The sequence below is a fragment of the Geotrypetes seraphini genome, chromosome 9 (genome assembly GCF_902459505.1).
Source record: "Geotrypetes seraphini chromosome 9, aGeoSer1.1, whole genome shotgun sequence".
In the NCBI taxonomy this organism is placed as follows: domain Eukaryota; kingdom Metazoa; phylum Chordata; class Amphibia; order Gymnophiona; family Dermophiidae; genus Geotrypetes; species Geotrypetes seraphini.
Window position 1 is genome coordinate 103,930,687 of NC_047092.1, and position 23,098 is coordinate 103,953,784.

At 42.9% G+C, this 23,098-nt stretch overlaps 1 protein-coding gene across 2 annotated transcripts in view; it reads right to left on the bottom strand.

The window, feature by feature from the left end:
- The window catches only part of SRPRB (SRP receptor subunit beta), a 371,725-nt gene that overhangs the window by 315,065 nt on the left and 33,562 nt on the right, over positions 1-23,098 (bottom strand). Inside the window, exon 2 of one of the 2 annotated variants that reach the window (XM_033959325.1) lies at positions 14,538-14,607. The exons of the other annotated variant lie outside the window; for it this stretch is intronic. Within the exon in view, the coding sequence (XP_033815216.1) occupies positions 14,538-14,583 (46 nt within the window). The 5' untranslated portion in view covers positions 14,584-14,607. The remainder of the gene's footprint in view (positions 1-14,537; positions 14,608-23,098) is intronic. 2 annotated transcript variants of the gene reach the window in all.

Consider the following 23,098-nt stretch of genomic DNA (forward strand, 5'->3'; position numbering starts at 1 on the left):
CAGATATTAGAGGAAGACAGTTCTGCAAGTATTGGAGAAAGTGAAAGCAAAGAGAATGGTAACATTTTGGATAACATTGTTGAAGAAGCATCTAAGCATACTACTATTCAACATATGCGTTGTGCTGTTCATACTCTGCAACTTGCAATAAGAGATGAATTGAAAGATCACCATGCAGCTCTCTGACAAATTGAGGCAAGTACATGTTGCAGCCAGGACCCCTAAAACAGATGCCATTTTGAAAAGACATGCAAGAAAAGGAGCCATTTTGGATCAAACAACACAATGGGGAACCACTTATTTGATGGTAGTGTTTGCTTGAATTAAAAGACTTTCTTAAAGAACTGGACAATGAAAATGTTTTATTAACTGAAAGCTAGTGGGCACAAGTAAAAGCACTGGAAAATCTTCTTAAAATAGAAGAACTTGATATATTGCTTGAACAAAAGTGGAGGGTTAATAGCTTAAAGGCATTGTGTCTTCAATGAAGAAAAGAGAGAATCTCTTACTGGATAATCAAATCTTGTTCGCTGCTATTTATGTTGATCTAATGAGCAAAATTTTGTTGAGCGATGACCAGACTGATACTGCAAAAAAGGCCCTCTATGATGTAGCAGTTCACATGAAGGGATTACTACCTGAAACACCACCACTGGATGAAGCTATAAGCACTGGTAACTCAGAATCATCCTCTTCAAATGAAGAATTAGACTTTGACTCCTACTTGGACAAAATGGAACTTTCAACAGTAAAGCGACGTCGCATATGCGTGAAAGATAAATGACCAGAAAATGTTCCAAATAAAGAGATTCCAGCATTAGGTTTTTAAAGAATTAAAAGAAGTAGAAAAGTATGATTGCTCATCGAAACTGACTATAGAAGTCATCCTTGTTTATCCTGAGATTATTAGTGATGTGGCTAGAACCGTAACAGCAATGCCACCCACCCAAGTCAGTGTTGAAAGATATTTTCAGCTCTAAAAATAATCAAGTCAGATTTAAGAGCTTCTATGAAAGAGGATCTAGCAGAAGCAATTCTGTTTCTTAGAACAACACTATATTGAGTTGGTTTTGGATTGACTTTAACAGCTATTCTACTCTACAACAATATTCCAAGTTTAATATATCAGTGTTCTCCCCAGGGTCTTTCAGCCGGGCGCTCCGCCCAGCTAATTTAGATGAGCGTCCGGCTGTAATCTCGATCGCAATCCTGCTGCTGCCGCCGCCTTCTGCTTAACATTTTTTTAAAAAAACCTTCTCACCGGCTTGGAGATTTACCGGGCTGACTAGGCACAGCCTGAATCGCAGGAGCCTGACTTTTTTTTTTTTTTTTTAGTTTTTAACGCCAGCAAGCGACTTGAACCCATGCTCCTGGGCTCTAAAGTGCATGCCGCTTCCCTCCGAAACCGGAAGTCACGTCCCGAAGGGGGAAGAGAAGGGAAGTCGGCATGCACACGCCCCGGAGCATGGGTTCGCTATAGGAGACAGGTCAGCTTACAACTTGCTCATGCTTGCTTCGGGCTTTCCTCGCTGCCGGGTCCTGCCTACTTTCTGTTTCCGTAAAGGCAGGACCCGGCAACGAGGAAGGCCCGAAGCAAGCAAGAGCAGCGAGTTCTAAGCTTCCCTCCGTTGCTGACTTATGGAAGATAGGTCAGCGATGGAAGGAAGCTTACAACTTGCCTTAGTCCAGCCCTGCACAACATGCGGCCCAAAATGGATCTCACTGCCGATATTGGCTCTCACTCCGCTCTCCTTTGAAGATTAACTCAGGAGGCAAGATTTAGCCCGAGATCAGACGAACATTAAAGGGCATTTGAGCAGATTGAGGAGAACATGTCCTGTTTTTCCTTGCCTAAAAATACCACCTTGTCTAATGTAATCTCTGATCAGATCCTTAAGAGTGATGCAACTATGTATGCTGGACAGTCTCCTCCAGTAAACAGAGCTTTAAAGCCTGCAGCCATACAGAACCAGATGGTCAAAGGGCTCCGAAGTGTAGTATTGCCAAGGGATCTGTCTCACAAGTTTCTGCTGCTGGCAGATATAAACACAGTACAAGAAATAGAGACTTGTGGCATTCTGTGTGGAAAGCTGATGCATACCCATGTAATAGTGCCAAAGCAGTCTCTGGACCAGACTACAGTACAGTGATATGGGGAATATGGAAGAATTATTCAGTGTTGAAGATCAACATGATCTCCTCACAGAAGAAAGATGGAGAGAAAGAGAGAGGCAGATACTGGAGAGGGGGAGAGAGAAGGGAAGGAGATAGAGATGTCAGACCATGGAGTGGCAAGGAAGGAAGGAAAGGAGAAGAGAGAGATGCCAGAGCATAGGGAAGGGGTGGAGACAAAAAATGGAGAGGGGTTGAAGCTGAAATAAATCATGTACAAAGGAGAGAAAGGGCACAGGATATAGAGTTTACTGAAGAGACATAGAAAGAGGGAAGATACCACATGGAATAGAGAGAGGGCAGACACTGGATGGAAAAGGCAGAAAGGGTGGACAGTGGATGCAAGGGGCAGAGATAGGGTGGACAGTAGATGGAAGGGGTAGAGAGAGGATAGAGGCTGGGTGGAAGGGGCAAAGAGAGAGGACAGATGTTGCATGGAAGGGAGCAAGGACAAATGCTGAATAGAAAGATGACTAAAGCAGAAACGACAAAAGGTAGAAAAAAAAATATTTTTTTTGCTTTACGTAGAATCAAGTAGTATTGAAACTGTATTGATTAAAATTTATCAATAGGAAATGGAAATAAGGCAATTTTGGGGGGGGGACTAAACCCCTTTTCTCAGATCAGGACAGAATACCATAACAGCTGTATACTGTACTGTCTTGAAGAAAGATTTGGCCTCTGAAAGCTAATTGAAAAATGGATTAGTCCAATAAAATGGTATTTTCATATTTCTCATTATTTGTTTTATTTCTATTTGTTAATTTGTAAAGTGGTGACTGTTATGTATAAGTTTTTTTCAAATTTACATCTACTGTCTTTATATTTTGCACAGTATTAGGGGACATGTGTCACTGTTTCTGTGGTGTTGCATTGTATGAAGAGTCTGGTTTCTACATATTTCTATTTTTAGTTTGTGATTATTCCATATTGGGTGAGGGTGTATCTGTGTTCTGTGTGTATGAAAAGGACATGGCTTTCTGTTAGCATCGACTACAGGATCAATTGAATGTGTAGGATCTGGTTTGTTTAGTTTTACAATGCGTGTGTTGGTGTTCTAGTGCTCACTGCAGTGTTTAAGATGCTGCCTTTTCCTAGATGCACCCTTATTGTGTGACTCAAGGAATATTACTAAAAATATCTTTTTTTATATAGAGGAGGGGGTTGTTAAAAAAATGATTAGCACTGGCTGTCATATATACTAGGTACACCACTGGATTTAATGACCCTATTCTAACTTTACTGTTGACGTAGGTGTTGTCCCCCCCAACACACAGACACACACATTATAAAGAATTAAATTAAAGTTGTATTATCATCAAGCAGCTTTCAAATGACATTATAAGCAAATAAAAATAAAATATTTTAATACATCGCTAATTATTACCTGCATCTTTACCTATACTGTTTTGCCCTAGCTCTTACTTTGCACTATAGCAAAATAAAAAAGAAGCAGATAAAGATCAATCACACAGGTGCCCTTCAAGGCTCAGTAACACCTCTCCATAAATTATGTGGAAGAGGTCTGGAAGTGGGGATAGCATCTATTTCATATCCTCAGTGAGACCTCAGGAAGGAACCTAGTGATCAAAACATTATTAGAGGTGTTGTACAGCCATTTCTTGTATGACTGGTTAAGCTATATTTATCTTTTTTTTTTAGTTGTTTAAATTCATGCAAAAATAAATGGTTAGATTGAACCTAATGACTTCATTAACACATTAACCTTTTTTAAACCTCTATACCATTTGAAAGAGGGTGAATATCTAATTATTCACTTCTAGAATTGGATACTTCTTAGATTTAGTAAAAATATTCTGGCACAAGTGTCAAACCTTAAAAAAGGAGGTCATATCGAGCATTGGAAAATAATAATAATTAACTAATAAAAATAGTATACATTTAATTTTTTCCACTACCAAATTTCCCCGCCCCACCCCACCCGGCTACTTTTTCATGCCACCCGGCTGGAAAAAATTTCTGGGGAGAACACTGTATATAAACTGTTTTAGGTTTTCCAGCTTTTGGTTTTGTTCATGTAGTTAAGCTTTGTTTTTGTTTTAAAACTACCAAAAAATGTGGTTCATATTTTTAAACTGGTAAAGTTCCTGTTCCTGATTTTTACATTGTCCAATGTGACACAGACAAGAGGGCACGGACTGAAGCTGATGGGGGGGACAAATATCAGGAGGTTCTGTTTCATGCAGCGAGTGGTGGACACCTGGAATGCTCTCCCAAAAGAGGTAATTGCAGAATCCACCATTCTAGGATTTAAGGGTAAGCTAGATGTACATCTCCTTATGAGTGGCATAGAGTGATAACGGGTAAGGGTAAACTAGATGCACATCTCCTTATGAGAAGCATAGAGTGATATGGGGACTAAAACTATGCCAGGGTACACCTGGTGGGGCCTCCACATGTGTGGATCGCCGGACTAGAGTCTGATCCGGAGATGGCAATTCTTATGTTCTATGCTACTACTTTATAGCCACTTGATAAAAACAATAAATAAATCCTTATTGTTTTCATTTTTTTGTCTTTTGTTTAAACTGGCCAATATTGGAGAGCATTGGCTTCCCAGCCAGTAGTTCTGTGGTTAAATGGCATGTATGTTACCTTCCTTCAATCAACGTGGAAAATACATTAGCATATTAAATACTGAGGAGTCGAAGCCAGAGAGTCAGAGTCGTGAGTACCAGAAACTGAGGAGTTGGAATCTAAGGATTTATCTACCAACTCCACAGCCCTGTAGGATCCTAATAGAAATTCCCAGTAGAGTTTGGGCTTCCTACCTCCCCAGCAGAATTTGGATACTAAGGACCTTAATCTCATCATATCTTTTTTTAGCAAACCTATAGAGAGTTTACTAACTCAGGCTAAGGGGGTGGAGCATGTGCTCAGTAAAGTTGTGGATTTCTGCAACTCCTGGACTGTAGGTTGGGATTGAACACCTAGGGGCTCATAATCGAAAGAGAAATACGTCCAAAAACCGGCCTAAGTCGGCACTTGGACGAACATTTCTCAAATATGTCCAAGTGCCAATACTAAAAACGGGTTTTAGATGAATTTCTGAATGACCTAGGCCTTCATAGTGCCGCTGAACGACCAAAGATAAACAGGACATTTTGGGAGGAGTGTCGAGGGCAGGAGTTGGGTGGGATGTGGGCTGGCTTAGACTTAGTCGTACAGCATGTATAACCGAAAGTTATACACCCGACGATCGACGGAACTTGGACGTTGTGACTTAGACCATGTAAAACATGGTCTAAGTCACAAAAACCCACCTAAACCCACCAGATAAACACTGAAAACACATAATACAGACTGTGACAAATCTAGCTCTCCTCCTAGCTTTGTCACAGGAGTAATTAGGAAGAGCAGGAAGCCCCTATGCAGGAGAGCTGACCAGGTTGGCTCTGTGATTGTGAGAACACTGACCTCCCTTGCACCGAGATTGTTGAGTCAGACAGTGACGGCCAGGGAGAGTACAGACTAGCTGCAGGTTACTCTTCCAAGCCTGCTGTTAGAGCTCATAAGACCTCAGGGAACAGGAAACTACATCTCTCAGAAAGGCAGAGACCTAGTATGAAGCTGTCATTTGCCAGTCACAGTTGCAGAGGGAGCTTTCTCCCTTCCCCCTCTTTAGAGCAGGTAGGGGTGATTTGGAGGTTGTTAAAATGAGGCAGCTGAGACCCAGAGGGGGGAGGAACAGAGAAGCTGGGAATGTGAGCCTGCAAGGCAGCACAACTCCACTCCCCAGCTGAATGCTGAAAAGCTGGGACGAGACTGTGATATGGTGGACATGTCAGAGGTTTCTGAACCCACCAGAGAGAGACAGTCAGAGAGTTGGGATCCCATGGACACTGATATGCCAAGTATTCCTAGTGGGAGGTTGGAAGCCATGGACACCAGCAAAGAGGTTGGAAGTGTTATGATACTTTGTTGATGCTTACCTGTTTTTGTAAAGTTTTGTAACTAAGTTTATTTTGTAGGCAGAATTGTCTCACTTCCCAGAATTAAACTCTGAATTATTCTCTCACACTATTTAGTACTTTAAACTATTAAAACATTTGCAAACAAATAAGCATTTCTGCTTGCTCTCCTCTCCTCACAGCTGGAAGCTAATTAACTACTGATAAGCTACTGCAGGGAATGTCAGCCATGTTTTGTATAGTTCCTTGCTGCAGTAAGCCTGTGCCAAAGTTCTAGCTTTGAGCAGTATACTTTTGATTTTGGAAAAGTTTTATTTTCATGTAACCAGAGCCTTGTGAATTTTTCTGTACTGCTCCTCCATAGAAAAAGAGCACTGCTGAATCTACCTTTATCCTTTAAGGCTGGTGAAGAGGACTGAGTCGCAGAGACTGAAGTCCAGCCATAAGTCTGGTTTTATGTTCTTCTTTGCTTTTGATTTTTGTTATTCATTCTAGTGTTTGTGAAGCCAGTGTGGCCAGGTTGGCCCTGTTTTGCATGTTTTGGTTTCTGAACAAATGTGCTAGGAAATATCACAACTTACTGACAACATCAGAGCAACCTGACTCAGGGTCAGGAATAAAAGGTTACCTTTATTTTTTACTTTCCTGGGTGTGTGTGATTTCCTTGCCTGCTTTTACTGTGACCATTTACCTGGTGGTTTCCACCCTAGGCCGGTTCCTAGGGAGCCGGAAGAATTCCCTAGTTGGAGGGAACGCGCTGGGAGCAGTATCAGTCACTGTGAACCGGGCTCGCTGCGCTTATGCTGCGCCTACACCTTTAAAATTCAGCCTCGAGACCATCATCACCTGGCCGCCTGGCATAGGAAAGCCTAGTCATCTAGCACAGAGGCAGCTTAAGTCATCTTGGGGGTGGGTTAGGGACCCATAGAGAGGTGGACCCATGCCCATAAGCCCCTGTAATCACTGCATTGATGCTTAAACATGAGCACTGCCCTATACACCCCCAAAACCCTTTTGTACTGACATATAAGTGGCTCCTGTAGCCATAAGGGCTATTGGGGTGGTAGATAAGTGGGTCTAGGGGCTTATAGATGTGATTTGGGGGGCTCACCATGTCCTATAAGGGAGCTGTAGTGAGGAGAAGACACGGCACCCTTTTTGTGAAGTTCACAGCAGTACCCTGTAAGTACCCCACTATTTAGGTGGCATGTCTGTGTGTACAGTCCTTCACTTTGCAGACCTCTCCCAAGTCTAACAGGGCTTGTTCTAGGCATTTTGGACTTGGACGGAAAGTTGGACGAAAATGTGGTATAAAGATGGACGATTTAGATGCTTGAACAATCAGATCGGCAGGACATATAATTAGACGATTTTCGAAACGAAAAAAAAGTTGGACGTATTTTTCAAAAATGTGTCTTAAGCTGTTTTTTTACTTTGGACGATTTGCGAGATGGATGTAAACGGACTTAGACATCCCTTTTGATTATGCCTCTCCTAGCGTATGGAATCCTCCAGGGACTAACAGAAGATTATCGAAGATATAAACCAGGAAAGTCTCCGTATTTTCTTTCTTTCTTTTTTTTTTATTCTAATACAGCAATCTCACTAAATCAACATTGAATGTGATTCACAATCTTAATAAACTAATAGAAATAATGCAAGTTATCCATCCTACTATTAAAGGAATCCTACTTCACTGCACACATAATCATCGCTGAATGTGATTCACAGTCTTAATAAATTAAAGATAATGCAACTTATTTATCCACTATTACAACAAACCTATCCCCTACCTCCCCCCTCTCACAGGAGACCTGGATCCCCAATCTATCAGAATAAGCCAATATATTCTTTCATTATATTCTTTTTATATTTGAATATAACTCTCCCATATGTCATTAAACTTTGCCCATTGATTTGTTAATAGGGCTGATAATCTGTATTTCTCACAAACTATTCCTAAGCGTTCCCTCATATCTCCTAATGTAGGTACATCTTGCATGTGCCATTGCTGGGCCAATGTCAATCTAGCAGCTATAAATGCCAAATCCAAAAGTTTAGATTGAGAGGATGTTAAACCTTCTATTTTTATTCCCAATAATGCCCTTTCAACATTCAATTTAAGTGGAGTTTGAATTAATCTGCTCACATAACCAAATACTTGTTCTCAAAACCTCTGCATCCTTTGACATTCCCACTACATATGAAAGAATGTACCTCTTCTACCACATCCTTTCCAGCAAGTAGCATCACTCTGCTTAATACATTTGCTAATTAAAACTGGAGTAATGTACCAACGTGTTAAGAGTTTAATAGCATTTTCCACTAAAGTGGCAGCTCTAGCTGTCTGGAAAAGATGTGATACAATTCCCCCCCCCCCTTGATCTATGGACCATTACTTCCCCAGGTCTTTTTCCCATGTTTTCATGTATGAGGTTTTGATTGCTTTATCTTCATTTATAATTTTGTATAACCAAGAGATACACCCTTTTGCTACTGGTTCCCCTAATCTTTTTCAAATTCAGATTTCTTTAAAACTCCATTACTCTTCACGTTGTATATCTATACAGTGGTGCCTCGCATAACGGACGCCTCGCACAGCGAACGCTGCGCACAACGAACTTCTTGTCTTGATTCGTACAACGGACTTCGTTTCACACAACGAAGTCGCCCGAGGGGCCCGGGGGGGGCGGAACTACTCTCGCCGCTTCCTAATGTGAGCCGGGAACAGCAGCACCCTCCTGTCTGAATGCAGTGTTCCATCATCTCCCTCCACCTCACCTTAGATGCCGAGTTTTCCGGCTTTCTTTTTCGGCCAGCCACACACTTTCAAAGAGCAGCACATGCGCAGATGCTCTGTTGTTCAATCTTCTCCTCTGACGCAACCGGAAACAGGAAGTTGCAGGAGAGGAGAACATTGATCAACTCCAGCAGCTGCGCGTGCACAGCTTTTTGAAAGCGTGCGGCTGGGTGAAAAAGAAAGCTGGCAAACTCTGCATATAAGGTGAGGTGGAGGGAGGGAAATGGCGGAACGCTGCGATCGGGCGGGTAGGGCTGCAGAACGAATTATTTTGTTTTACATGTATTCTTATGGGAAAACAGGGCTGCAGAACGAATTATTTTGTTTTACATGTATTCTTATGGGAAAACGCGTTTCACACAATGAACTTTTCGCATAACAAACTTGCTCCTGGAACGAATTAAGTTCGTTGTGTGAAGCACCACTGTATATAAATTTTTATCTGTAAATAAGGGAAAGATCTCTCCCTTCTAACTGATATTGCCCCTGTATGTCTGTAAAGGCTTTTACCTTCCCTTCTTCAATTAGTTGACCAAAGCATCTTAGCCATTTTACCTCCCAATTCTTAAAAATTCCCCCCTCCCTACCTGGTATAAAATCTTGTGCAAATAATATAGGGGGAAAAAAATACTGTACCTCTATCTCTACCTAGAAGTTTTTTCATCACACTTTCCAACGTAGCCAAAGAGCATTTACTAAAAGGATTTTTTATATTTATTAAGTCTTTTTCTTCTACCAATGGTAGGTATTTCAGATCCTTAATTCCTTCTCTCCCATCTATCATTGCTTATTCTACCCTCACCCAAAGCTTAGATGGAAATGAATGCCATGCAACTATTACTCTCATCTGTTCAGCTTTGTAATAATTCTCCAGAGAAGGTAAACCTAATCCTCCTTCCACCTTAGACTTAAACAGTCTCCTTATTTTCTAATGTTCCTTAACAATACCGGCAGGAACTGCTAGGGTTTAAGAAAGGTATACTAATAGATCATCAGTGAATTCTGCTACTTTAAAGTGTTTGCACCCACCGTCATGCCTCTGAACTCTGGATTATTTTAAGGGAGAGCACAAACAGCAACAGTGATAGAGGGCAGCCCTGCTTCGTGCCTCTCTGTACTGCAAATGGTTCTGATAACACTCCATTTGTCAGGATCTGTGCTTTAGAATCACTGGAGGAAGGTCCTAATTACACTAAGATAGAAGAAATCTACTCCATATGCCTGTAGGACGTCAAACATATACCCCCAGTTTACTGTATCAAATGCCTTTTCAGCATCAAAGCTAATAAGCATGGTTGAGGAACTTCCCATTTTGTCCTTTCAAGGGCAAGTAAAATTCATCACATATTCTTTTGCTACTGGCCATCTACTCACGAATGCTACCTGCTGTTCTAAGATAAGGCAGGACAAAACCCTCACCAAGCGATTGGCCAATATCTTTGCCAGTAACTTTGCCTCAAAATTGAGCAATGAAATAGGTCTCTAGGATTCTGGCTGTTCCAGACCCCTCCCCAGCTTTGGGAGAATTACTCTCTGTGCCATGTTAAGATATCTACGTAGGAAGCCCTTTGCCACCCCTAAATTAAACACAGAGTCCAAAATTAAAGCAATCTCCTTCCCCAATAGCTTATAAATTTCCCTTTGAAAACCATCCAGACTGGGCTCCTTCCCCAACGCACTTTGTTGGGTTGCCCAATCAACTTCATCCTCTGATATAGGGGCTTCCAGTTTAGTAGTACCCTTATCCGAATGTTTTGGTACGTCTATACTACTTAGATATACCTACATATACGCACTACTTAGCAAAAAAAAAGATCTCATAATAAGTTTCTCTTTCTGGATTTATGATGCAGTCTACCCTGTTTATATCTTATCATAGCTATATTAGAGGGGCCTGAATGGTGTTTTGTTAGTTGACAAAAATAAATATATGCAAGCTGAATATCTAGAAAAAATATATATAGCCACCAAAAAGATATTCAAAAGAAAACCAAACCAGAGATTAATCAGATAAAGTCTCCTAATATTATTGGAGAAAAGACCTCAGTATTAGAGAATGACACGGTGGCGGTTTAGCCGCGGGTAACCCGCCAAAAATGGGGAATGAAAATTAGCAGCCTCTGCGGGGACGGGGGACAAGGCCATCACCGCCCCGTGGAGCGGTGAATGGTCTTGTCACCGCAGTGAGGCATAAAGGATCGTGCGGTCCCCGCAGCCCCCACCCGCACGTCGGCTCGATCGTTTAACCAGTTTCCTCTCTCCACCTCACCTTAGTTTGCCGGCTTTCTATTTCGGCGACCGGAACGCTTTCAAAAGAGCCGCACACACGCGGCTGCTCAGTATTCAATCTTCTGCTCTGGCCCAACCGGAAATAGGAAGTTGCAGCAGAGCAGAAGATTGAACTTTGAGCAGCCGCGCATGCGCGGCTCTTTGAAAGCGCGCTGGTCGCCGAAAAAGAAAACCGGCAAACTAAGGAGAGCTGGAGAGCAGTAGCGTACCAAGGGGGGGGGGGGGGCGGGAGGGGCGAAAAAGGTAATGGCGCCAGGCCTTGGAGCATCGAGGCAGACCGCTTCTCCCCCCTCCCAGCCGAAGCCCCGCTGACCCTCCTATCTCTCCCCCCCCCCAAGTGAACCTTTCCGACTCTCCCAGCGAAAGCAGCAAACCTCTCTCCAGTAGCGTCGGCTTTCTCCTCCCTCTGCCGCATCACTGATGACGTCATCAGTGACGCGGCAGAGGGAGGAGAAAGCCGCGAAGGAGGTTTGCTGCTCTCGCTGGGAGGGTCGGAAAGGTTCACGGGGGGGGGGGGAGATAGGAGGGTCAGCGGGGGTTCGGCTGGGAGGTGGGAGAAGCGGTCTGCCTCGGTGCTCCATTACCTTCTTTGGGCAGCAGCAGCGTTTACAATTCGCTGCTGTTGCCGGCTTCAGGCCTTGTTCTCTGCCGGACCCGACAGAGAGGAAGGCCTGAAGCGGGCAACAGCAGTGAATTGTGAATGCTGCTGCTGCCTGATGAAATTCAGGACATCGGGGAAGGAGCAGGGAGAAATCGGCTGCTGGCTTGGGGGTGAGGGTAGGGAAAGAATCGTGGAAGTGGAGAAATTGGCACGATGGCTTTGTGGGGTCTAGGGGGAGAGAGAAAGAAAGGAAAAAATAAAGAGGGGGGGCCAGGGGGAGAGAGAAAGAAAGGCAGAAATAAAGAGGGGTCAGGGGGAGAGAGAAAAAAAGGCAGAAAGAAAGAAGGGGACCAAGGGGAGAGAGAAAGAAAGGCAGAAAGAAAGAGGAGGGCCAGGGGGAGAGAGAAATAAAGAGGGAGGCCAAGGGAAGAGAGAAAGAAAGGCAGAAATAAAGAGGGGGGTCAAGAGGAGAGAAAGAAAGGCAAAAAGAAAGAGGAGGGCCAGGGGGAGAGAGAAATAAAGAGGGAGGCCAGGGGGAGAGAGAAAGAAAGGCAGAAATAAAGAGGGGGGCCAGGGGGAGAGAGAAAGAAAGGCAGAAATAAAGAGGGGAGCCAGGGGGAGAGAGAAAGAAAGAGGGGGGGGCAGGAGAAGAAAGAAGAAGGATCAGAAGAAGGACCAGAGACTCATGAAATCACCAGACAAAAAGGTAGGAAAAATGATTTTATTTTCAACTTAGTGATCAAAATGTGTCCGTTTTGAGAATTTATATCTGCTGTCTATATTTTGCACTATGGCCCCCTTTTACTAAAACACAATAGCGGTTTTAAGCGCAGGGAGCCTATGAGCGTCGAGAGCAGCGTGGGGCATTCAGCGCAGCTCCCTGCGCTAAAAACCGCTATCGCAGTTTAGTAAAAAGGGAGGGAGTATATTTGTCTATTTTTGTATAGTTGTTACTGAGGTGACATTGCATAAAGTCATCTGCCTTGACCTCTTTGAAAACCCGCAGAATATAAATGATAATTAACATTTTCTCTGCGTACAGCGTGCTTTGTGTTTTTAAAATTTTATTGTTGGTAGATCATTTTGACTTGGCCACAAAGGTAAGGGGAAGGGAGGGAGGGGAGCTGCTGAAAGACATCTAGTAATCCTTGCAGGCTTGACTGTGCAGGGAATTATTTTTGTAAAATCATGTTTTGTTATGTGACTGGCATTATCTAGACTTTAATTTCTATGAATGAATAGAATGAAAATGATATAAAATTATTTGCTTGCGGGGACCGCGTGTTCCGGCTCACACAAGGAAGGAGGGGGTGAAAGGGAAAAAGTTTCTCTTCCTTGGAAATAGATTCTGAAGTGACCTCATCAAAAAAGACCAGCACCAAATGTACAAGAAATCCCTTAAACAATGTCAAAAGAGCCCAAAATAGAAAACTGCTACTGCCTTGAGACTCCATTATTGAAGGAATCAACTTGAAATCACAGAAGAGACAGGAAAAGGTTAAATGCCTCATGGAATTCTCAGGTACAAAACACAAACCAAATTGTGAATGAAATCAGAGCAGACAGTAAGAATTATAAAATTGATGTGATTATCCATCTGGAAAAAAAGGCGTACTAGAAATAATGCCTCAGCAATACAATTTTCAGAAGTTCTATTTGCTCATGGTAAGGGAGAAGAGAGACTGCTAGTGATGGTGGGGGGACTGATAGAAGATATGAAAGAAGGGTGGTAGAAAGGAACAGATGGTAAAGGAGGGAGGGAAGGGTGGTGGTGGAAAGGAATAGAACAGACATTGAAAGAGGGTAGAGAGGAACAGACCCTGAAAGGAAATGTGGAAGGCAGAGTGGGGAGAAGATGCTGGAAGGGAAGAAGACAGATGCCAGACTATGGGGGAGCAGAGGGAAGAAGATGGGTGCTAGACGGGGACGGTGACGGGGCGGTGAATGGAATGGCAGTGGCGGTGACGGGGCAGTGAAAGGGATGGCGGTGACGGGGCATTGAAAGGGATGGTGGTGATGGTGACGGGGCGGTGAAGGGAACGGCATTGACGGGGTAATGTAGAGGATGGTGGGCCGGGGACGGTGCAGTGACGGGGACAGATTTTTTCCCCGTGTCATTCTCTACTCAGTATTTTCCAGGGATTATTATCACCTGGAAAACTCTATGATAACTACACAGCTGTCATAGGAAAATACATCCTCGGTCTAGAAAAACTCCATTTTTTATATCAATTTTCTATATCAATTTCTCAAAACTTATTCATATAGATTTTCTTATGAAAGTAGGAAACCAGCACTTATCTAGTTAAGAACGTTCTTTTCTCTGGTGTTGGTAAAAATCTCAGCAATATAATGCTGTACTCCCAGTGCTGCTGCAGTAAAGCATGGGAGGAAAATAGATTTCCCGACAAGGCCCTGTTACGCGTTATCACTGCATCAGAGGAAATTATTGAAAAAAAAAAGAGCATCATGCTACTATTGTTTGCAAACTTATATAACTGATATTTATAATATGAGATTGTTTTTTCCACCCTCTGATGGAGTTAATTCATTTAATGGAAGATTAGGTTTATACCTTCGATAATCTTCTGTTAGTCCCTGGAGGATTCCATACGCTAGGTGTTCAATCCCAACCCACAGTCCAGGAGTTGCAGAAATCCACAACTTTACTGAGCACATACTCTACCCCCTTAGCCTGAGTTAGTAAACATATCCAGTTAAGTCCCAAATCCAAGCAACATACCTGAAAAAATCCATAAGGGGGTATAGGGGAGAATCTTCATCAACATAAGTAATTCATGAACTGGAAAGCTCTGCAAAATATTAATAAGTGATAAACAGTGTCACACCTATGCCCCAAAGAGCGTGACGAGCAACCAGGTAATGACATGCTGCTTGAATCTTGCGTGGTCCCCATGGAACTAGGGGAGCCCTTCAGGACGTTTTATCTCTAGGCAATGAACACCACTTAGTCAGAATGGCCGTAAGAAAAAATGTAAATGTTATTTGGCCAATGGCCTCAAAATCATAGTTCATACCATCAGCTTGGTAATGCAGCACAAACATAGTGAACTTTCTAAGCGCATCACAGGTTTTCATGAAAGTATAAACAAAATATAATCAACAGAAAAGACTTGAATTGTAATCCAAAATCAGGTTTAACCCAGTCACTGGCTCTGGGCTTAGTAAGTGGCTTAAGCACAGTCCTCTTCACCAGAGCCTCATTCTGGGAATGTTTGAAAGTTTTCAACACAGTTATTTTAGTTAATTGCCTTAACATTTACAGTGGTCAACAGAAAGTAATCCTCCATCCTGAACTTCAAGAGGAGTGTTGCTGCAATGCTTCCTAGGTTAATAATGATGGCTATAAGCACAGGAAGCCATGAGAGAGAGACAGCAAACTTATACTTCTAGGCAAGAGGTTCTAATTTCAGCTGATAGACAGCTTTATTGTATTCATGCAGCAGGTACACAATAATGATTCTTAAGGTTAGACTTCATCACAAACCAGGATGGTGTTTAGCAGTGAAAAATATACCAGCATTTACTCTGAGAGATTTTCACGTTTGTGAGAACCATGCAGTCTCAGTGTAATTAACAGGGCTACCGTGGCAACGGCTAACAGCTGGTCCTTGTACACGGAGCTCTGCTAGCAGTGATTCACCAGAACAAAACAAGCTGGGTTTCATGCCCAACGTTTGACTCAGCTTTACCAAAGCTCTGCTCAGTGAGAGATATAGTTCCTTAGTTTAAGGCACAGAGAAAATATGCAGACAACTACACAGTCCAAAATTATATCTTTTCTTGCAGCACCCACACTAAGGAAAAACAGCAAGGTAAAAAATCTTCAGCAAACTCACTTTTGTCTTATGCCACTTCCATTTGCTCTGACCACCCTTCAGCTGCAGCACTATTGTCCTCAAAAATCATAGCCTCACCCGGCTCTGAGATAAGAAAATCTGGAGTCAAGTTACTCTCTGCTTGCTCCTCAGTCATCCCCCAATCAGTGCTGTGTACCTCAGCTAGCTGGTCTGTGTGAAGCTCTGTCCTACTCTGAGCTTCTTCCTGTCTCCCCCATTTCTCACTACTCAATCTCGCTTTAAGCTGAGGAAAACCACACACCCTTGGCTTATGGGGGGGGGGGGGAATGGCTTTCCTTCCTTAGCCTGTGATGTTTCTGTGAGAGAAAACTTTCTTTCTGGTTTCTGCTTTACAGGAACAGGGTAATAGCAGGGCAGAGATTTCCTGCTCTGCTTTGGCACTGCCTCAGGCAAGGCAAACCTTTCCTGTTCTTGCCTGTCCTGATATTCTGTGTCAGTCTCCTCTTCACTGCTCATAGGGTAGTCAGCTATTTTACTGTCATGGGCTCTGACCTGATCTGCCCTTATGCACCGGGGTTTGTATGATTTCCTGGATTTTCCTATGATAAACCTTGGGACTGCAGTAGGTTTGTCACAGCAGACACAAAGGCAACTCAGAAAAACATTGAGGAACAATATAGAACTAACCTGCTGTGTGCAATGAGCACCCCAAGAAAGGCCTTCTATAATGTGCATACTCACAGAAACTCCCCACGGGAACTGGCTGGAAAATCTTTGAACCTGTAAGGAGAGTAACAGAGGCAGAAAGGAGCAGGCTACAGCAAACAAATGAATGTATATAGACAGGGTGGGTCGTATGGAATCTTCCAAGGACTAACAGAAAGAAGATTATCGAAGGTATAAACCTAATATTCCATTCTATTACATCCCTTCCAGATTCCATATGCTAGGTGACGTACCATAGCCATGGTAGCTAGGGAGGGACAGAAGAGCCTGCCCTCAAAACTGAGGTCCCGGAATGGCATCAGAATGCGCCACCACATCCACTCAGTAAAACCAGGTAAAAAAATTAAGAGAGAACTAGAGAATGACACAGGGACAAATTTATCCCCATCCCTGCAGTAACTCAATTTCCCCATCCCGTCCCTGTGAATTTTCACACAGTTCCTGTCCTGCCCCATTCCTATAAGCTTTGCCTTAACTGCACAAGCCTCAAACACTTATGATTTTAAAGTGTTTGAGGCTTGTGCAGATGAGGATGGAGCTTGCAGGAATGGGGCAGGGACAGGAAAAGAATTCACAGGGACAGGACGGGAAAATTAGTTCCCGCGGGGATGAGAAAAAATTTGTCCCCATATCATTCTTTAGAGCACAAGTGTCAAAGTCGGTTCTCGAGGGCTGCAATCCAGTCGGGTTTTCAGGATTTCACCAATGAATATGCATGAGATCTATTAGCATACAATGAAAGCAGTGCATGCAAATAGATCTCATGCATATTCATTGGGGAAATCCTGAAAACACAACTGGATTGCGGCCCTCGAGGACTGACATTGACACCCCTGCTCTAGATAGAGGACCAAGTTGCCACCATGCAAATTTCATCAGGATGAATCATGCGAGATTCCATCAAATGTGCTTTAACCGAGATAGATAAAAATCCAAGATGGCTAACACCAGCGAATTCACACCAAAAATGGCAACAATAAAAACACAAAAATAATAGTGATGTGGTGTCTGGGGAGGTGGGAGACCGGAACCCTACCCTCAGAAACTGTGAAAAACACAAATTAAAGCTTCTCACAAGTCACCCCCAAAGTTTTCATAGAATATAATGGAGGTACACTTCTCCCTCCGTATTCGCATTTTCTGCACTCGCGGTTTCGATTATTTGCGATTTTTCACATGCTGACTCCGCCCCCCATTACATCATGAGTAAAGTTCCTTTTCTTTTACTGTACCGATAAAAAAAGTTTAGCATTTACCAACATTCACTCTGAAAATCGCTGCTTACTTGCTTTCTCCCACAAACTGCTGCTTCAAATCTTTCACCCTCAAAATCACTGCTTCCCAGCATCCATAGAAAGAAATGCTGGTTCCCAGCATGCATAGAGAAAATTGCTATTACCCTAAAAATTGCTGGGAATCGCTGCTTGCCTGCTATCAGCCCGAAAATCGCTTGGATATTGTCTCTCCTTCAGAAACAGGTCAGGTCTCCCACCATGAACATAAGAACATAAGCAATGCCTCCACTGGGTCAGACCCGAGGTCCATCGTGCTCAGCAGTCCGCTCACGCGGCGGCCCAACAGGTCCAGGACCTGCGCAGTAGCTCCCTATCTATACCCCTCTATCCCTTTTTCCAGCAGGAAATTGTCCAATCCTTTCTTGAACTCCAGTACCGTACTCTGTCCTATTACGTCCTCTGGAAGTGCATTCCAGGTGTCCACCACACGCTGGGTAAAGAAAAACTTCCTAGCATTTGTTTTGAATCTGTCCCCTTCCAATTTTTCCGAATGCACTCTTGTTCTTATATGTTTTGAAAGTTTGAAGAATCTATCCCTCTCTACTTTCTCTATGCCCTTCATGATCTTGTAGGTCTCTATCATGTCTCCTCTGAGTCTCCGCTTTTCCAGGGAGAAGAGCCCCAGCCTCTCCAATCTTTCAGTGTATGAAAGGTTTTCCATGCCCTTAATCATTCGTGTCGCTCTCCTCTGGACCCTCTCAAGTATTGCCATATCCTTCTTAAGGTACGGTGACCAATACTGAACACAGTTACTCCAGGTGCGGGCGCACCATTGCCCGATATAACGGTAGGATGACTTCAAGTTTCAAGTTTATTAGGATTTTATATACCGCCTATCAAGGTTATCTAAGCGGTTTTTACAATCAGGTACTCAAGCATTTTCCCTCTCTGTCCCGCTTTTAAATTTAACTCAATCTCTAGGTTTTACAGCATTCGCCTATGCTGATGACATCCAACTCATTCATCCACTAGATCCTGAAAATAAAAATGACATTACAGCTATTAACAACAAACTTGTAACTATAAAAGACTGGCTCAGCACAAATAAATTGGCTTTAAACCTCAAAAAAACAAAATCAATGCTCTTTTCTTGGAAAAAAGACACAATATTAAACTCCCCAATCTCTATTAATAATTTCGAAATAGAACTGGTTACTATTTTAAAAATTTTAGGCGTAATGATTGATGACAAACTTACCTATCATAACCACATTAGTAATATTGTCAAAGCTTGCTTTTATAAATTACGTTTAATTTGTTCTCTCGCTAAATTCTTACAACCAGAATCCATCAATATTCTAATTCATTCCTTAGTAATATCCAGAATAGACTACTGTAACTCTCTCCTTATCAACATTACCCAAAAAGAAAAAAGAAGGCTGCAATTGATACAAAACACTGCCGTGAAATTGATCCACAACGCTAAAAAATATGATCATGTTACCCCCCCTGTTGATATCTTCTCATTGGCTTCCGGTAAGCCATCGCATAACTTTTAAATTACTGCTTTTAGTTTTTAAATCCTTAAGTTTTAATGAACCACAATTTATCAACAGGTGGCTAATTCCCTATAGCACAACACGATCTCTCCGCTCGACCTCTTATAATCTTCTCTCCATTCCCTCATTAAAAGTTATAGGAACCAGACGGCACGACATGTTTTCAGTTATGGCCCCTCATTCATGGAATCTCTTACCTCAATACATCAGGGATTTAAAAGATTTAATTCTATTTAAAAAAAACCCTAAAATCATTTCTCTTTAAAGATGCTTATGATTCCTAACACATTACTCTGCATTTTTTATTTAAGCAGCTAAAATTACCCCCCCTTTTCGTCTTTCCCTTATATGTTTTTCCTTCTCTTCTATCTAAACATTGTAACTTTTTCCCCATTTACCCTCACAATTCTTGTAAGTTTTAACTCAGAACAAAATTATTTTATATGTATGTATTTTGTTTGTTAAGTTTTAGCCCAAAACATTAGTTATTTTATAAGTCAGCACCAATATTTTATTTGTATATTTTTTATGATTGTACATCGCCTAGCAATTTTAAATAGGCGATTCATTAAGAACAAATAAACTTGAACTTGAACTCACAATCTATCTAACGTACTTCTTTTGTTCCGGTCGTAATACCCTTCTTAATAATACCCAACATTCTGTTTGCCTTCTTCGCGGTTGCTGCACATTGTGCCGTTGACTTCATTGTTGTATCCACCAGTACACCCAAATCTCTTTCAAGGTTACTTTCCTCTAATACTAATCCCCATTTGGTAGCTGAACATCGGGTTCTTTCTCCCTATATGCATGACCTTACATTTCCCTACATTAAAGTTCATCTGCCATTTATTCGCCCACTCCTCCAGTTTGTTTAGGTCCCTTTGTAGGTCCTCACACTCTTCTGTAGTTCTAACCCTTCTACGAGTTTACTGTCATCCGCAAATTTGATAACTTCACATTTCGTCCCCGTTTCCAGGTCATTAATAAATACTTTAAACAGCAGCGGTCCCAGTACAGACCCCTGCGGAACTCCGCTCGTGACCTTCCTCCAGCCCGAGTAGTGACCCTTCACTCCAACCCTCTGTCTTCTGCCTGCCAACCAGTGTTTGACTCATCTGTGTACGTCCCCTTCCACCCCGTGATTCCACAGCTTCCTAAGTAGCCGCTCATGGGGGTACCTTGTCAAAGGCCTTTTGGAAGTCGAGGTAAATGATGTCTACAGGTTCCCCTTTGTCCAACTGTTCACCCCCTCAAAGAAGTGCAGTAAATTTGTTTGGCACGATCTTCCCTTGCAGAAGCCATGTTGGCTCGCTTTCATCAGCCCATTATTTTCGATGTGCTCACAGATGCTGTCCTTTATCAGTGCTTCTACCATCTTGCCCGGAACCGATGTCAAACTTACCGGCCTGTAGTTTCCCAGGTCTCCTCTTGACCCCTTTTTAAAGATAGGTGTAACATTTGCTATCTTCCAGTCCTCCGGGATCTCCCCAGTTTTCAAGGATAGGTTGCAAACTCATTGGAGTATTCACACTATCTCATTTCTTAGTTCTTTTAGTACTCTAGGGTGGATTCCGTCCGGGCCTGGTGATTTGTCGCTTTTCAATCTATCTATCTGTTGGAGGACATCCTCATGGCTCACCTCTATTGTTGACAGGTTTTCTTCTTGATCACCATGGAAGATCACGTCGGGTTCTGGTACACTGGATGTGTCCTCGCTTGTGAAGCCTGACGAGAAGAATTTGTTTAACTTGTCGGCTACCTCTTTTTGCTCCTTTATCACTCCCTTTTTGTCTCCATCATCCAACGGTCCTACTTCCTCCCTCGCCGGTTGCTTCCCCTTAACATATCTGAAGAACGATTTGAAGTTTTTTGCCTCCCTGGCCAGCCTCTCTTCATATTCTCTTTTCGCTCTCCTAACCACTTGATGACATTCTCTTTGGCGTTTTCTGTGTTCCTTCCAGTTTTCCCCAGTTTGGTCCTTTTTCCATTTCCGGAATGAATTTTTCTTGTCTCCTATCGCTTTCTTCACCTCATTGTTTATCCATGCGGGGTCTTTTGTTCAGTTTTTTTGCACCCTTTTCTAAATCTGGGGATGTACATATGTTGTGCTTCTTGCACTGTGCCCTTGAATAGAGACCAGGCTTGCTCTACAATTTCTCTTTTCCTTGAGCTATTTCTGAGTTTTCTCCTTACCATTGCTCTCATAGCATCATAGTTCCCTTTCTTAAAGTTGAACGTTGTCACTGTGGTTCTCTTCCCTTTTGCTGTACCTACTCCTAATTTGTACTGAATCATGTTGTGATCGCTGTTTCCTAGTGGTCCTACTTCCACTTCTTTTGCAGGTCCCCCTATTCTGTTGAGGATTAGGTCAAGAGTGGCATTTCCTCTTGTTGGTTCCTTGACAAGCTGATCCATAAAGCAGTCCCTCACAGCCTCTAAGAATTCTGTTTCCCTTGCACAGTTCGCGTTTCCAATATTCCAGTTTATCCCGGGGTAGTTAAAATCTCCCATTACTGTCACGTTCCTGTTGTTGCTTTCCCGCCTCAATTCTGCTGCCAGATCTTTGTCGTTCGCTTCCGTTTGTCCAGGTGGACGATAATATAGACCCAATCTTATGTCAAGGCCATTTTTTCCCGGTAATTTAACCCATAATGACTCCAATCCTTCCGCCTTTGGTTCTATATCCACTCCGGACGAGGGAATGGTGTCTTTTATGTATAGTGCTATTCCTCCCCCCTTCTTGTGGGTCCTGTCTCTTCTATAGAGTTTGTACCCTGGCAGTACTACGTCCCATTGGTTATCCTCGTTCCACCATGTTTCCTTGATTCCAATGATGTCTAGGTCTTCTTTTTTGGCTATGACTTCTAATTCTCCCATTTTGGACTTTAGGCTCCTTGCATTTGCGTACAAGCAATTTAAGTCCCAGTCTTTTCTTTTCTCAGCTGGTTTTACATGTGTTTTGCTCCTCTTGCTATCCCCTATCTGGGCTGCCAGTCCCTAATTTCTGTTCCTTTCTTCCTCATTTTTTGGTGCATCTTTTTCGTCTGCAACCTGATTTCCCAATCTCTCCTGTTCCTCTAATTTTATCTGTTTGCCCTTCTTATTGGTCAACAGTTTCTGTTGTTCGTCTCTTGCTTGTTCCCAGCATTTTTCCCGCTCAGTATCTTCTTTGGATCTCTTGTCCGAACCGTCGACGTCAGGTCGACTATCGGCTTTCCCCGTCTTCTCAGTTTAAAGCCTGCTCGATTCCTCTCTTGACGTTGTTTGCTAGCAGCCTCATTCCTGCCTTACTCAGGTGTAGTCCGTCCCTCCTGAAGAGCTTGTTCTTCCCCCAAAAAGTTGTCCAGTTCCTCACAAGTTATTTGCGGTTTTTCCATATTTGCAGCTATGTTCCGCCCGCATCCACCCCAAATAGGAAGGGAGAAGTGTACTCACAGTTCTATAGTGTCTTTGCCTGTCAGCGTTTTTAAAAGCAGCCGGGTGGAAAAAAAGGACTTTCTGCCTCAGAAACAGTACCAAATGCACAGAATGGAAAATCTTCGGACTGCCAGCTAGCCAGACACCAACTACAACCTCCACCCCACGGATCCTCTGCCACCTGGTCGGGGACGGAAAAGGCAGCCTCCACCGGGCACCTCCACTCGGGTGGGTTTCCTTCCAGACAAACAACAAGAACAAAGAACTTTAGGAACATAAAGTAAAAAATAAAATATATTTTCCCTTCATCACGTTTTTGTTTGCTTTTCTTGTATCGGATGTCAGTTTTTGACAGCTATCGGTAGTACTCATTAGCGCTTGAATAACGTTGCGCTGTCACTTCCGGTTATGACGAAAGCACACCGGGAGTTTTAAACCCGACCCCGGCGGTGGGGAGCCATCTTTTTGATGTTGAGATGCTGTTCAGCGTCCCTCTCTAAGGTACGTCTTGTGAATTAGGAGTTTGCTTTCCCTAACATATGC